General features: G+C 40.5%; 1 protein-coding gene across 3 annotated transcripts in view; it reads left to right on the forward strand.

Moving 5' to 3' along the window:
* The first annotated feature begins 2,657 nt into the window (after window positions 1-2,657).
* The window catches only part of STIM2 (stromal interaction molecule 2), a 144,275-nt gene continuing 131,373 nt past the window's right edge, over window positions 2,658-15,559 (forward strand). The window contains exon 1 of one of the 3 annotated variants that reach the window (XM_036099868.2): window positions 2,658-2,725. Coding sequence is in view for 2 of the 3 variants with exons in the window: in XM_036099865.2 (XP_035955758.2) it covers window positions 2,978-3,398 (421 nt within the window). In the remaining variant the exon portion in view is untranslated. Of the gene's footprint in view, window positions 2,726-2,786; window positions 3,399-15,559 lie in introns of those variants that run through there. The other 2 variants (XM_036099865.2, XM_036099866.2) reach the window with 2 other exon arrangements.

A 15,559-nucleotide genomic window follows, 5' to 3' on the forward strand; every position in this document is an offset into this window, starting at 1 on the left:
ACGGAGTTAAGGGATTTTTTTTTTGTCGGAAGATGAACTCAAAGCACCACGCAGGCAAAGAGCGATGAGCTATCCTAAATTAGGAACACGCTCAGAACACACGCCCGGAGTCTGGGGCCAGTTCTCCCTGAGGGATGAAAACATACCTGTGTGCCAGGCAGCGCGCAAAGGCAGACCTGTTATTTTACTCTCTTGTAGCCACCAGCAACCTTGTGGGGCGGGCATTATTATGTGGTCCCTAATTTTCCCCTCCGGAAACCCAGGACAGAGTAATTTTCCTACGGGTTACACAGCTAAAAAACGGTGGAGTTGCAGTTTCCTCTAGGTTTGTCTGATTCCAAAGCTCAGTGCTCCCCATCAGATGCTTGAAGTCACGAATGGGTGAAAATCAGACAATAAAGACATTCTGTAAATTAATGGAAAGTCCTAAGGTTTGGACGTTAAGAACTAGGCTGTAGGAAGGCAGGCGTCAAGGAAAGGGGCTCAACTTAGATTTTAATGGGATTTGGCAAGAGGAAAGAAGAGAAGAAAGTTTTCGGGAGGCAGGGAAAGGGAAGGCAAAGGCTTGGAGGTGGGACAGGAAGTCAGAAGAAAAAGAAGGGATTCTAATGGAACCCCGGTGTTTCTTTGCGGCTTGCAAATGGAAGCAACTATATTCTATAGATCCTCTTGTGAAGACAATGGACTTTCTCTTTTCTGCACCTAGGTTTTTGCTAGATGCACAGTGATGCTATACCTTTGTGCAACAAGAGGATGCATTCTGGCCACTCTAATAGAAACTTTGGCACCCTTGACACAGATGATATGAGATGAAGGATTTAGTGCTGAACTCTGGCCTGCTTGAGACAGGTCTCTTCAGTGTTGGCAGGTACCTCCCTATGTCCTTTTTGGCTCCAGCAGTGAGAGGCATAAACAGTTAATCATAACCTCAAGTCAAGTCCGGTCCCCTCTCAGTGCCAACATCCCTGTCTTTCAAAGAGAAGGAGGGGGTGCCTGGCTGGCTCAGTCAGTGGAGCATGCCACTCTGCATCTCCAGGTGGTGAGTTCAAGCCCCAGATGGAGTGTGGAGCCTATTTAAAATAAAAAAGGAAAAAAACCCATATAATTTTTGGCTAAAGAAGTTTGGCCTCAGTGATTTGATAATTTGTTTGTGGTTTTATACTGCAGTTATTGCTGTATAATACAGCTTCCTCTACCCAATTTAGCAACTAATTAACTACTACCTTGTATTAGCTTCTAATTATTTAATGAGTGTAAATTTTATCTCCCAAGCAGGATCATAAGATTCCCCAGGCAGGGACTGTGTTATCTCTTATATCCCTGAGTACTGACTTGACTTTTTTGGTCTCCTGAATTCCCACTACTCAGTACGCTGCCTGGCACACACTAGGCACTCAGGAAATATTGAATGAATGAAATGTTGGAGAGCAGAAAACAAGCCTGTTATTTATATTTTCCTGGTCTTCTAGCAAAATTCTCTCCTTCTGGTAGACGCTTTTGTGACTTGATTGCTATGCCTTTCAGCAGGGGAAATATAATCTCCCCGTTGCCCTATGAATTGCCACCTAAAGCACTGTCCCCAAGAAGTCTGTCAAGAAATAATTGTTGATAGATTGATTAGCTTCAAAGAAATTCTTGGATTCTTTCCTCAAGTGTGCATCTGCTCTTCCACAGTGAATGATAGTCATGGTTATGTTGGCCAGATCAGCTAAGAAATTCTTTGGGAGATTGTGTAATTTGAATATCTTCTTGACTTGAGAAAACCAGCCAATACAAACCAAAATCAAACCCCTAACCCAACAACGAAAAACTAGTATCAAACAGGACCTTTATGCTTACGAACCTTATCTGCAAATCTTAAATAACTTTGTGCTCCTGGAAGAGAGAATGCCCGTGTGTGTGCACGCCCGTACGGGTGCCCTGTGCTTCACTCCGGGCAGGTAAAGCCAAATCCGAATCACCATTCTGTAAACTTAATAAACCGACAGCAAAGAATCCTTATTTGCTGGGGTGGTAGCGAGGTGATGAGTTCAGGTACTGTTTGAACATTGGAAAGTCAGAGGCAAGAGCAAATCCATTTCAGTATTTCCATTTAATGGTGCTAAATCTGTCCCTGTCTCTCATTTATTAGCTGGGGGGCCTGGGGGCAAGTTACTTACCATCTCTGGGCCTTAGATTCCTCATTTGTAAAGTGGGGCTGATAGGGATACCACCACCTAACTTTTAGTTACAATGCGTAAATTTGTAAAGGCTTTAGAGCAGTGCTTGACACAAGGGCTTGCAGCGAGCGCTTTAAGTAAATAAAACACTTCTATGCTAACCTCCACTTCCACATTGCTGGCTTAAGCCCCACCTATATTGAAATTCTAGAGACGCCGCTGTTTCTGATTAGAAGGTTTTCCTGACCCATGCAATTATTTTTGTTGTCGTCTACACGCCTATAACTTGCCCAAACAATTTGGGAAGTCTGTACTCCTTTGTCCCGCCTCTTTGGTCCCCCCACCCTCCAGCTGTCTGGGCCGGGCCGTGAATGGGGGAAGGGGACATACATGCCAGTCTTCCCCCGCACCTTCTAACTTCGCAGCTCAGCGAGAGCGTTAGCAGCCACCCCGCGGGACACTAGTCTTCCCGGGAACGCCCAGGGGGCGGGGCTGTGGCGCCGCGCAGGCGCAGTGCAGCAGCGCCGCGCCTGCGCTGTGGAGAGGCCGAAGGAGGCGGGGGATTGGTATGCTGCGTGCGAGTGTGTGAGGGGAGGAGGCGTCGGGGCCGAGCGTGGTACTACGACGGGCGCGGGCCGGAGGGGGCGGGGGGATGCGCCGCGGCGGCGGTGGCGCGGGCGCTGGGGCTGGTGTTCAGAGGCGCCAGAGCCGCGGATCCCGGTCTCGCCGCCGCAGGAGCGCGGCTGTCGCGCGCGGCCTGAAGACGCCGTACCTTTCTGCCCCTCACCTTTTTTTTTTTTTTTAAATAACCGGAACCAATGAACGCAGCCGGTACCCGAGCTCCGGAGGCCGCCGGTGCCGAGGGGACCAGGCTGGCGCCCGGCAGGAGCTCGCCTCCGAGGCGGCGGGGACGGCCCGAGGAATCGCCGGCTGCGGCGGCGGCAGCAGCTGCAGCGCCTGGCGGAGCGGACGAGTGGCCGGCGGCCGGGGCGCCGCCGCGCTTTCCCCTCGGTCCTCCTCCGCGCCCTCATCCCGCCGCGGCGTCCGGCCCGGCCTCGGGCTGGCTGCGGCGGTGGCGCTGGGCTGCGCTGCTGGTGCTCGGGCTGCTGGTGGCCGGCGCGGCGGACGGATGCGAGCTGGTGTCCAGGCACCTCCGCGGGCGGCGGGCCTCGGGCTCTGCCGCGGCAGCCGCCTCCTCTCCCGCTGCGGCGGCGGGCGACAGTCCGGCGCTCATGACAGGTGAGGGCCCGGGGGGCGGCGGCGGGGTAAGGCCGGCTGCTGCGGGACCCCCATCCCCGGGAGGGGCCCGTGCCCCTGCCGGGAGCCCGCTATACGACTGCCACGGCCAGTGCGCGATGTGGAGCTGGGCGCTCAGCCGCCAGCGCCCTGGCCGCTGCTTCGTCGCGGTCCCCTACAGTCCGGACGCCTTTTTCCTCCCCACCTCCCCCACCCCCGACACCCCGCCCTCCACAGAGCCTCTCGACGGCACTCGCTTCTCCGCCCTACAGTCGGGCTCCCCGGTGTTGCTCGCTGAGCAATGCGGTGGTTTCTGTTCGGTGCTGCAGAAGAGCCAGCAGGGTCTGCAGGGTACTGGGCTGACTTTTTTTTTAAGCTGCTACAAAAAGTCAGCAGCAGCACTGCGGTATTTAGTAGGCCTGTGGTGCTGCTTTTGCAAAGGCAGCTGGCGGCGAGTCTCACAGGTTCAAAGCCCCGCTGAGCACAGTGTCCCAGGGGAGGCTGCTAAAGAGGATTCTTTGAGAGCCATAATACCTAGTGGTATTAGTGACTCCGTATTAGTATGCGGAAACCTCTAAATCTAATGCGTATTTTTGGAGGGGTGGGAGGAAGGTTTTGAAGGATGGGAAGTATTTGCCGCTGGGAGCATCACTGGGGGATAAAGGGTGCAGAAAGCTCTTGAGGTAACCAGAAATATACCTAAAATTTGTCACGTGCAGGATATTCGTTTCGGGGCTTCTATTTGAGCAGCACGGTTCTGCTAGAGTGCACCAGCACCTTTGTAATATAGAACGTTCTCGAAATTATTGAAAACTTGCGAACATGTTTGGTAAAGTTAGATAGAAAATTGAATCCATTTGAAACCTTCCAGGGTCATGTACAACTGATACGTGTGGTTTAAGTAATGATGTAGGGATCTTGAAACGATTTCTTTTGGAAAAGTAGTGGAGCTAAAGTTTTTTTTTTTTTTAATTTTTTTACTGTATTTTTAAAAGTCATCAGTAGGTTTCCTACATTGATTGCAACACTAAAAAAAAGTAAAGTGGAACAATATGACCCATCATTAATTTAACCAAAGTGATAGTCCAGCAGGCGTCTGAAAGTAACAGCTGCTCTGGGAAGTGCTCAGGAGCTATACTCTTTGGAGCAAAGCAGCTATTCTCTGGGTTCTATGACAGCGTGTTTGCTATTTTAAAGAGGAGGGTGTTGGTGAACTTTGTCAAGCTCCTTGGAAGTTGGGTAGAACATAATGATCAGAATATTTAACTTATTTTACCCTGAAACATATCAACCTCTTTTAAGTGAAGCTTGAAACATCAAACCTATCACTGGTTAATCTGGATAAAATGATTACAGAATGATGAGTATTAGGAGCATAGTATAGTTTGAGAGGATAGGTGGAATAACTTTATGCTTGAACAGTCTTAATTCTCCAAATCCAACTGTGGCAGATAAAATGAAGAATAGTGATTATTAGGAAAGTAGCAGGATAAAACTAATTGCAAAGGTTAGGGAAAGTAGCAAAATAAAACTGACTGAAGGTTTAAAGCCTCATGCAGGAAGGGAGGGAGCAGAGATACTTGGGCTTCTATAAGGTATAGGAGCATGACTCTCGGTTTCTTGAGCAGAAGAGTTCGATTAATAAATAATTGGCTAATGTTTTGTCAGTATGTAATTGGTAGGAGGGCATGCGATTCAGAAAATTTAGTATTTTCTAACCAATAACAATACAATGTATAGTATATAGGTTATAGCAAGGAAATTACTTCAGGTGGAATTTTATTTTAATTAGCTGTTTATAATCCTTTTTGAAGATTTAAATTTCTCTGAGTTATTTATGGCATCGTGAACAAGGAAAGGTGATTGTTATTGAATAAAAAGTGTGATCACACAAAGTGAGTTTGCGCTGTAGTGCTTTAAAATAAGTTTACAAAAATAATATTAACTCTGGAATTTATTTTGAATGTTTTTATTCTTTCCCTTTGTTGGGATATTAATTTTTAACAAGTTAAACATTTCCATTTCAAATTTAAGATAAACAGACTACACATTGTGCAGGTTAAATTGTCATTTTAATAAGTTTATGTAAATACAATCAATAGCACTGATACCTGGGAAGTGGTAAATTGAAGTCTGTAATAAAGTTGGAGCATATTGAAAATTTCTTTGAGCTATGTATATGCTCTCCTCTATAGGGCTCCTTCCCATTCTGATTGTGTGAATAGCGCTTTCTTTAATGGTTTCCACTTGTAAATGTTATGCTAAGCCCCAAACATAATAAATTATTGTTATTGTACACTTCAGGAAGTAGAACCATAGACTGTACTTAAAAAATACTGTGTTATATTCTGGGCAGCATTAATGGAGAGAAATGAGGTAGAGAGCAATTTGTAATAAAACTAAGCTACATGTGAATTTTGAAAGTGGGAAATTCTTGAAACAATTCTGAGAGAAGAATTGTACTCTGGCTCTGTATTAAAATTGTCATTTAACTGTGAGTATTCTTAATAGTTCTGAAAGTGATAGCCAAAATCACATCTTCTCTTTTCCTCTACAGATTGGTATTTTTAGTATTTCAGCAACATCATAAAGAGTTTGCCTCTTACTAATAAAGTGTAGAAAGCACTCTTTTCCACTGAATTTTGCCTCTCAAGAGTTCTACTTTCGAGGTTTAGTGTATTTTAAGAACAAATTGCCTTTAAGTCATCTGTCGCATGCTTAATTTTGAGTAAGCAAGTGTTCTTACAGAGACTGAGAAATCGTCAAAATAAACAGACTCCCCGTCAAAATGAATATCGGTTTATATTTTCCTTTTTATATTACGTTTTCAGGATTGGGTGTGCAAATGTTTTGATAAGGTGAAACCAATATTTATAGTGTGGTAAAGGCTTAAATTATATATACATATATATCTTTAGGGCTCTTGCTTTGAAAGTGATAGAAATTTAAAGCAAGTTAGGGCTTGGTGACGAAGAGTTTGTTGATTACAGTCTAAGACAGTGCTTTAATAATTCAAAGCATTATTATTATTATTATTATTATTTGCCTAACAGATTTAGAATCAATGAATTGATCCCAATGGAGAGTGATTGATCTCATCCAGATATGGTCTCTGAAAAATAGTTTATGAAAGGGCAAGGAAAGGGCAAAGAATACACACATGCAAATATGTCATGTGTGTATATGTATATATAACAGTTCTTTATTCTGGCAAAGTGTGCACAATATAGTTGACCGTTGAACAGCGGGGTCAGGGGTGCCAACCTGTGCAGGTAAAAATCTGAGTATAACTTTTGACTCCTCCAAACTTAACTAGGAATAGGAATACTAGTGACCAGAAGCCTAAAGTAAACAGTTGATTGACACGTATTTCGTTTTTGTATTATATACTGTATTTAAGTTAGAGTAAAGAAAGCTTTATTAAGAAAATCATAAGGAAGGCAAAATACATTACAGTACTGTACTGTATAGAAAAAAATATGTATATAAGTGAACCCACAAAGTTTAAATCCACAAAGTTCAAACAAAGTTCAAGGGTCAACTGTAATTGAAACATTTCAAACATGTTTTCTTATAGGTAGTTGTTTCAGAATTTTTTAAAACAAATTTTAGCTTCAGAAATATTTGCTTCTATCTTTTTCAAAAATGAATTAATGCAACCTTCTTTAGTGCCTCTGTTAAGGTTTACTATAATACTTTTCATTAGTTTGGTATGATATTAGGAATATCATATTTTAAAATATGTCTTTTGGAAGTATTAAAATTTCAGTGAAAACTTAAAATATTATTAATTTGAAGGTATACCTTTTTGAAAGAGCCACTCTACTCATTAGTATTAAACACATCTATGTGGTGGGGTTTTTGTTAATTTAGATGAAAATACTTCACATGAGCATGATTATCATTGTAAAAAATCCTAAGGTTCATTTTTAAGTATCTCACCTTGCATGCCTAACATTTAACTAGGAAATGTCACTTTTTTTTTTAATTAGTATTGGCTTGAGTGTAGTTTTATATGAGGAGTATTTTACAATAATTTTATAGTGTTAATGTTTAGATTGTGACAATAGTTAAACTCCCAGTGTAGTTCACATAGTACTAGAAACCATTGTTCCTCTTTTTGTGAAATTGCTCTTCCTGAATTTAGCTTCTGATTTTCTGAAGCCACCTTTTGATGGCTAGGTCTTGTGCTGTATTCTCTTTTGCCTTCCCAGGTAGTTATGATTACCAGTCCTTTTCTTCATCATTCTTTGGCCATTGCTATAGGGGTTTTTCTTTTTCTTTTCTTTTTTTGTTTTGTTTTATTTTGTTCTCTTGCTAACTATAGGATTAAATAATCTCATATGTGTTTTGATCTAGTCTATTTTGAACATTTTAGAATTAGTAATGTTATTGGTCTGGAAACATTGCTTTTCTTGAGAATACCATGGTAGAACTGTTCGGTGTCTGTTGGGAATCCCATTGCATGGGAATAACTTAGAGGGCCACTTGGAAAAATGGGTTTGGGATTTGGCTTAACTTTAGCAATAGGAGGATCTGCACAGGAGTTCTTTACTTTGCTAAGTAAATCCACACAGGAATTCTTTACTTTGCTTTGTGGTTGGATACATGCTAATGTTTTTAGATTAATTTGACTTCTGAGTAACTATATCAAGTATTTTGGATATTGGCTTACTCATTGATAATGCAGTATAGAATACTCTTAAGATGATGCTTGAGATCTGTATCTATGTATATGGTAGCTAAAGTATAAACTGGTTAAGCTAATGTTGAGATAAACAGTTAATAATATGAGTAGTAAGCCATTTTTGACAGTCACTAGAATTCCGACCTTATCTTATTGAGAGCTATCAGATTTTTTCAGTGAAACCATTATTTATTTTTTTTTAAAGATTTATTTATTTGAGAGAGAAGGAGAGAAGTAGACTCCCCTCTTAGTGTGGGGCCCGACATGGGGCTCAATCTCATGACCCTGAGATCATGACCTGAGCCAAAATCAAGAGTTGGACCCTTAACTGACTGAACCACCCAGGTGCCCCTCAGCCAAACAATTGTGAAACACATGCAGAACATTATATATATATGGTAGGAATTGGAAATAATACAAAAAAGAGTAAGACAGTGAGTGTGCCTATTGGGAATAGAAGGTATATTTATTAAACTATTACTAGCTGTCAGTATTGTGCTAAGTGCTTTATATACATCACTGTTTTTGATTCTGAGATTAACACTGTTAGAGGTAACCCTACTGTAATGTTCATATAAAAGATGAGGAAACCCATAGAGGATGATCTTAAGTAACTTGCTCAAGGTTATACTTAGTAATTAGAGTCAGAAATTGACCTGAGTTTCTCTGCTTACAAAGCTTTGATTCTTAACTGGTATGTTGTATGCATCTTATACACATAACTAAACATAATGAGACAGATTGTGATTAGTACCATAAAGGACTGCAAAAAGGAAAGCTATTAGGGAATATTACTTAGAGGGTTAGGGTTTGAGTGGGATTTTGATGTAGAGATAGGGACTTCTTATGGAGATGAGTGAAAGAGCTTTCTGGGAGAAGGCATATGCAAGAATAAGGAGTAAATTAATAGTTTTCTTTAGAGTTAAGTATAGGGTGTATGTGGAGTAGTGGGAAATGCAAGGAGAAAGAAGGTTTGGGCCAAACTATCTAGAACTTTAATATTCCTTAGTTTATATGCTTTGTATTGAAATGTCAACACATCTAACACTGGGGTACTCAGCCTTGTGCAGGGGAATATGGGAAATTACGATACATTTTCTTGGCATATCCATTTTACTAATTGGGAAACAAACACATATTTAATCCACAGTAATTTATATAGTACTGAACGTGCACGTGTTATGGAGAATGCAAATTTACTTTAATTGTTAAGGTAAAACAAAAGGCTTATGGAGGTATTTTGATCTTTCAGAGTGTTTTGTTCATAAACGTTAAGAGTAGTAAATCTATTTTCCTGCTGGGTTGGGAAGCAATGTGGTTTTTGAACATGGAAGTGACATGATCTCTGTGTTTGAGAAAGCGAGGTCTGGGCGGATGGAAGTGAGGAGATGATAGAGGTAAATGAAGAGGCCAGTTAGGAAGCTGTATAGAAGTGAGGTCTTGAGAATTTCAATCGTGAAATTATGGCTATGAAAATGTTTAGAGGAAATTTTGTAAAATTTGCTTTATTGTTAGAAAGGAATCTAGAAGAAGTCTAAGAAACAAAAATTACCTTTTAATTTTAAACACCTAGTGTTTGTAAAGTGACTTAGATTGATGAAAGTCCTTGAAAATATGCAAGAGGAAACGTTGTATTTTTAGTATTCCTTATTTTAATTTTTAAAAAGATTTTATCCATTAGAGCAAGAGCGAGTGTGCAAGTGGGGGAGGGGCAGAAGGAGAGAGAGAATCTCAAGCAGACTCAACACAGAGTGCTGAGCTGGACACAAGGCTCCATCCCAGGACCCTGAGACCATGACCTGAGCCGAAGTCAAGAGTTGGATGCTCAACCAACTGAGCCACCCAGGTGCCCCTAGTATTCCATATTTTAAAGTGCATGTGTATTCCTTAACAAAGGATAACTTTCCAGATTGACTTAATACTATATTGCATCAAAGTTGAACTTTCCCCACCCCCACTCCTTCTTTGAATAGCAATGTCTTAGGGTACTGGCATATTATTTGTTTCAAAATTAACTTTTGAATTTCACATGTGAATTTCAAGCTTGATCCTTAGGTGATAATTTCAAATGCCAAATCTAAGTGATTTGTTCATTTCCTTATCCTTCTAGATCTTTATATTAGTGGTATTAGATATTTAGTCCTTCTTGACAGTTTCTAATCTTACCTTCAGTAATTGTTTTCCTTGACTGGTTTTATTGTTGCTAATTTTAAGGGTGGTTCTCTCCTGTCTCTGTCCTCAGTCTTGTGTTCCTGTAGTCTAGCTGAACATTTCCTCCTCAGAGAACTTCATTACTAGGAAAGTTCTAAATTGGGGATAGGGACCCCAAGCCAATGATTGATTTTACTTTTGGCTTTATTTCATTTGGCCCTTGAGGTGATACTGCACCACTATCATGGCTGCAGTCCTGAGAGTAATTTCCTTTCTGCTAGGCTGCCTCAGTCATACCGCGTAAAGTGAAACAACTTTAGGATAAAGACTAAGATTAGTTGTAGAATGTTAAATAGTGGCTATTCAGTGTGTTCTTTAGTTGGTGGTAATCCCCCTCACCCCAGAACCACAGAGTAATACCAGAACAGTTAGCTGGACTAACATTCATCTCAGAACCCAAGCACCTGTATCTGTCCCAGTGTTTCTTGCAAAATAAATTTGTCTTGATTTGTGCTTATGGATCTTGGCCTCTGTTTAACTTACTCTTACCTCTACTTGTTCTCACTTTCTTTCTCTACCTCTCTTTTTGATCTTCCTAAACTTGCCAGTATATGGAACTGAAACACTTCAAAAATGATTTTACTGAATTAAGTACTGGGTTTTTAATTTTAAAAATAATTGAAGTGAATCTGATTTATATGATTTAAAAATACTAAGCAACTTTATCACAAACCCCTAGAGTAACAAAAATGATTTGTAGTTGTTTGTTAAATGATTCTCAGTAAGTAAAAAAGGATTTTTTTAAACCCTTACTTACAATTTTTATCTGCTGTTTAACATACTGGACGTTTCACAGGTCCATGTTATTATACTCATTTTTTTTCCTTTTTAAAAATATCTGATGTTGAGTAAATAGATAATCTTAATCCTCCTTCTCTATTCCTATTCTCCAGCAATAAACCTCTAACTTTTCCGTTAATGATAAGTATATAATTTTTCCTGTTTCATTGCTTTCATTCTTCAGCAATTCTTTCTACTTTGTTACACACATTCAAACTGTGTTAATCCTTGATATTTCTTTCTTTGTTTCTGGATACCAAATTTAAAAAAAATCTACTTTAAATCTTTGTTCAACTGGGGGTATAGGTACTCTGATATTTTTTGAATTTGCTTTTTAAAATATACCCTGTGATGTGCATCCAGCGTTTGGTTCTAGGTCTGTTGAAATAGATCCTAAAAAGAAGCGTAGAGGGTAAAAGAAAGTCAGACTATGGTGACTCTGTGTGTGTGTGTGTGTGTGTGTGTGTGTGTGTGTGTGTAAAGCTTTAAACATTATTAAGTGATTGTTTTGTGCCAGATATGATGAAAGGAACTGGGGATATAAAGATGCTGAAGTTGCATCGCTGCAAGAACAATATAAACTTGAAAATTGCCTGAGAGTGGATTGCATAATCTAAAAAAAAGTATTAATATTGTATTTGTTTTTTAAAAGGAAGCTACTGTAGTAGCTTATTTAGTAGCATTTCTGCATTTACTAAAAATACCTATTAGAATATTTATTAGAAGCTTCTTGTTATAGATCTGCAATATTGAAAATGAGCCCCCTTCCCCTTCTTTGGAATAAGGTATGATATAAATAAATATAGTACTTTTTTGTTTACTTTTTGGTATTACTTTTATTCTTCATTAACAAGCAGACAAGCAAACAAACAAAACACTATAATATGCCAGTCACCAAGTTAGGTGTTTGGAATTTTAAGATTAGTAAGATAATGACCTTGCCTTGTATTCCAGGAGGAGATACTGCTTTGTAAAAGGTGATGATACATTGTGACAAGAGTGTAAGGGCATAAGGGCTGTATTTAATAGAATTACATTTTGATGTGGAGAGGTGGGCTATTTAAAACATTTTTTTAAAAAATTTTATTTTAAGTAATCTCTACACCCATCACAGGGCTCGAACTCAACCTTGAGGTCAAGAGTTTCATGCTCCACCAGGTGAGCCAGCCAGGTGCCTGAGGTGGGCTATTTTTTCCACAGAAGTATTTACTGAGAATGCATAAGAGTTTGTCACATAGGGGGGCTTAGTTGGTTAAGCGTCCGACTCTTGGTTTTGGCTCAGGTCATGATCTCAGGATCCTGAGATCGAGCCCCACGTCAGACTGGGCACTCAGCCTGGAGTCCACTTCTCCCTCTCCCTCTGCTATGCCCCCTTCCCCCATGTGCGCTCTCTCTCTTTCTCTCACAAATAAATAAAATCTTTAAAAAAAGTGTTATAAAGAGTTTGTCACATAGGGAAAAGTGTCGCAGTGTGAGAGGAGGAAGCCGAGTGGGGAATGACAGCATAGACATTGCCATTTGAGAATGCTTAGTGGAGACTGAATTGCCAGTGTGGCAGAGTCAGTGGTCAGCCTGCTTGTGGTGTACCAACGTCCGTGTCTGCATGTGGGATTCAAATTTATGCCAGGCATTTGTATGTTTTATCTTATTTAATCCTTTAAAGTCCTGGTGAGGTTATTATCATACCTGTAGATTACTACATATGATGGAGATTTAGGATTGGTCTGAAATAGTTTATAACCTTAAAAATCCTCCTGGGGGCGCCTATGTGGCTCAGTCAGTTAAGTGCCTTCAGCATGATCCCAGGGTCCTGGGATCCAGCCTTGCATCGGGCTCCCGTTCAGTAGGGGTCTGCTTCTCCCTCTCCCTCTGTGCTAGTGTGCTCTCTCTGTCTCTCTCAAGTAAATAAATAAAATCTTAAAAAAAAAAAAATCCCCCAGTGCCAAAGATCTTTATGATAAATTAAAATTTTTAAAATTAAAAAAAATTAAATTGGTATCCTCAGTAAGTGGGTAGTTCCTATTTGTGGTTTGTTTTCATGAATATTCCTTAAGGATGGAATGTCATTTTTAAGAAACATAACATTTTATATCTTGAACTTTTATCTGGGCTGTAAGTCTGCTCCCATTTTTTGTACAGTGTGATTAGGAGCATAGCCTCTCGATTAGAGTGGGATTTCTTGAGCTTGGGTCCCAGTGTGACAGTGGTTTTGTAATTTGGGGTAGGTAATTTAATCTATTCATGCCTAAAAAGTGTTTCTGTCCCCAATTCCAGTCTGTGAGGGGAGACTTGCCCATACCAACAAGCAGTTCTCTGACACCAGCGGAGTGTCTGAGAATTCAGTGCGATTCTGACACTATCAACCTGGAGATAGAATCGGATCCCACAGGTAGAGTGCTCAGTCCCACAAGACTACCCTCCACTTCAGAAGCCAGTCACAAGCCCTGGTTGTTACCTGTGCTTCTGATTGACCTTCTGTAAATGAGAGGTTCCCATGGATCCCCCTCCTTGGGTTTGATTAATTTGCTAAAGGGGCTCACAGAACTCAGGAAAACCCATTTACTTACTAGATTACCAGTTTATTACAAAGAATATTAAAAAATACAGATCAATAGCCAGATGAAAAATTACATAGGGCAAAACCCCGAACAAAGGAGCTTCTGTCCTCCTGGAGTTTGGGGCTCTGCATAATGGCAAATGGAAGCTTTCTGCTTCCCCAAGGTGGTAGCTCTCTGAATGCCCTCTTTTTTTTTTTTTTTATGGAGGCATTGGGTTTTCATTATATAGGAATGATTGATGACCTCATTGGCCATTGGTGATTGATTCAGCCTCTAGCCCCTCACTCCTCCCCAGAAATCAAGGTGGGACTGAAAGTTCCAACCCTACAGTCAAGGTTGGTTCCCCTGGCAATGAGCCCCCATCCCTTAGGTGCTGGTTGGATAATAAGTCACCTTCATTAACATAAGCCCAGTTGGGGTGGAAAGGGTTTGTTATGAATAATAAAACACTCATTTCACCTTTATGGCTCTGAAGCTTTTTCAGGAACTGAGGATTAGAGCCCAAATACAACAAAAGAAGCTCCCTTTGCTCTTACCTGTCAGGAAATTCCATGGGTTTTGGGAGCTGTGAACCAGGAACTGGGGATGATGAAGACCAGACATATATAAGGTTTTTATTTTGGTCATCTCAGTGACCAAATACATGTATTTCTTATAAATTACAATATTGTGGTGCCTAAATTTTCTTAACTCTAAAATGAGTTTGAAGAATACATGAATTAATCTGTGTAAAGTGAACAGAGAACAGAGTCTGGCAAATATAAGTATTCAGTTGTCGACTTATTTTTTTTAATCTATAGGTAAAGATGTCGAATAGTTGTAGAAATGTGCTGTGATCTATTGGGTACTATTAAGATGTTTTATGTTGCATTTAAAAAAGTGTGAAGACATAGTTTGAGTCACTTCCATGATCTAAATAACCATTAATGGTCTAAGATTAGTAAAAACTTCGTAGAAATATGAAACTAAGGGGACTGAGATTAAGGGGTATTACGGTATTTTTAAAAAGTTGTGTCATTAGCTTAAGTGATTTTGTACCTTTATTTTATATGATTAAAAGATTTAAAGCATTTTGCAGTTGAAATATCAGACTTTAAGTTCCCCATGGACCTTGCATTTCAGTTGGGAGGGTAGGAAAAATAAACTGTTTTTAACTTGTGAGAAATGCTATCAAGGAACAAAAGAGAGGGGTGCCAGGGTGGCTCAATCGTTAAGCGGCTGCCTTCGGCTCAGGTCATGATCCCAGGGTCTTGGGATCGAGCCCCACATGGGGCTCCCTGCTCAGCAGGAAGCCTGCTTCTCCCTCTCCCACTCGCCCTGCTTGTGTTCCCTCTCTTGCTGTGTCTCTCTCTGTCAAATAAATATACAATCTTTAAAAAAAAATAAAAAAAAAGGAACAAAAGAGAGATACAAGATAGAAAATAATGTTACTTGTGTGGGGACGCCTAATTTAGGCGGGCTGGTTAGGAAAGGTTTCTGAGAAGGTGACATTTAACGGGACATCTGAAGGATCAGGAGCCAAATCTGTGAAGAGTTGAGTAATAGCATGGACGAAAGACCACAAGGCAAAAAAGAGTTTGAATTATTTGAAGAAGTGAAAGTATCATTTTGACTGAGCATCTTGAGGAAGGGGGAGAGTAGCGTTTGATCTGGCTTTGCAAGGGGGAAGGGTCAGATGGTACAGAGCCTCATAGACCATGTTTGGGGTTTATTCAGTGGGTGATAGGAAGCAGTTGAAGCATCTTAAGGAGGGTAGTTATATGATTCCTTTTTTGGGGGTGGGGTTTGGTCTAGTGTTTTGGGTTTTTTTTTCCACTAAATTATTATGGGAAGAACATGTAACACAAAATTTACCATCTTAACCATTTTTTTTTTTTTTTAAAGATTTTATTTATTTATTTGACAGAGAGAGACACAGAGAGGGAACA

The sequence above is a fragment of the Halichoerus grypus genome, chromosome 3 (assembly GCF_964656455.1).
Source record: "Halichoerus grypus chromosome 3, mHalGry1.hap1.1, whole genome shotgun sequence".
NCBI lineage: Eukaryota > Metazoa > Chordata > Mammalia > Carnivora > Phocidae > Halichoerus > Halichoerus grypus.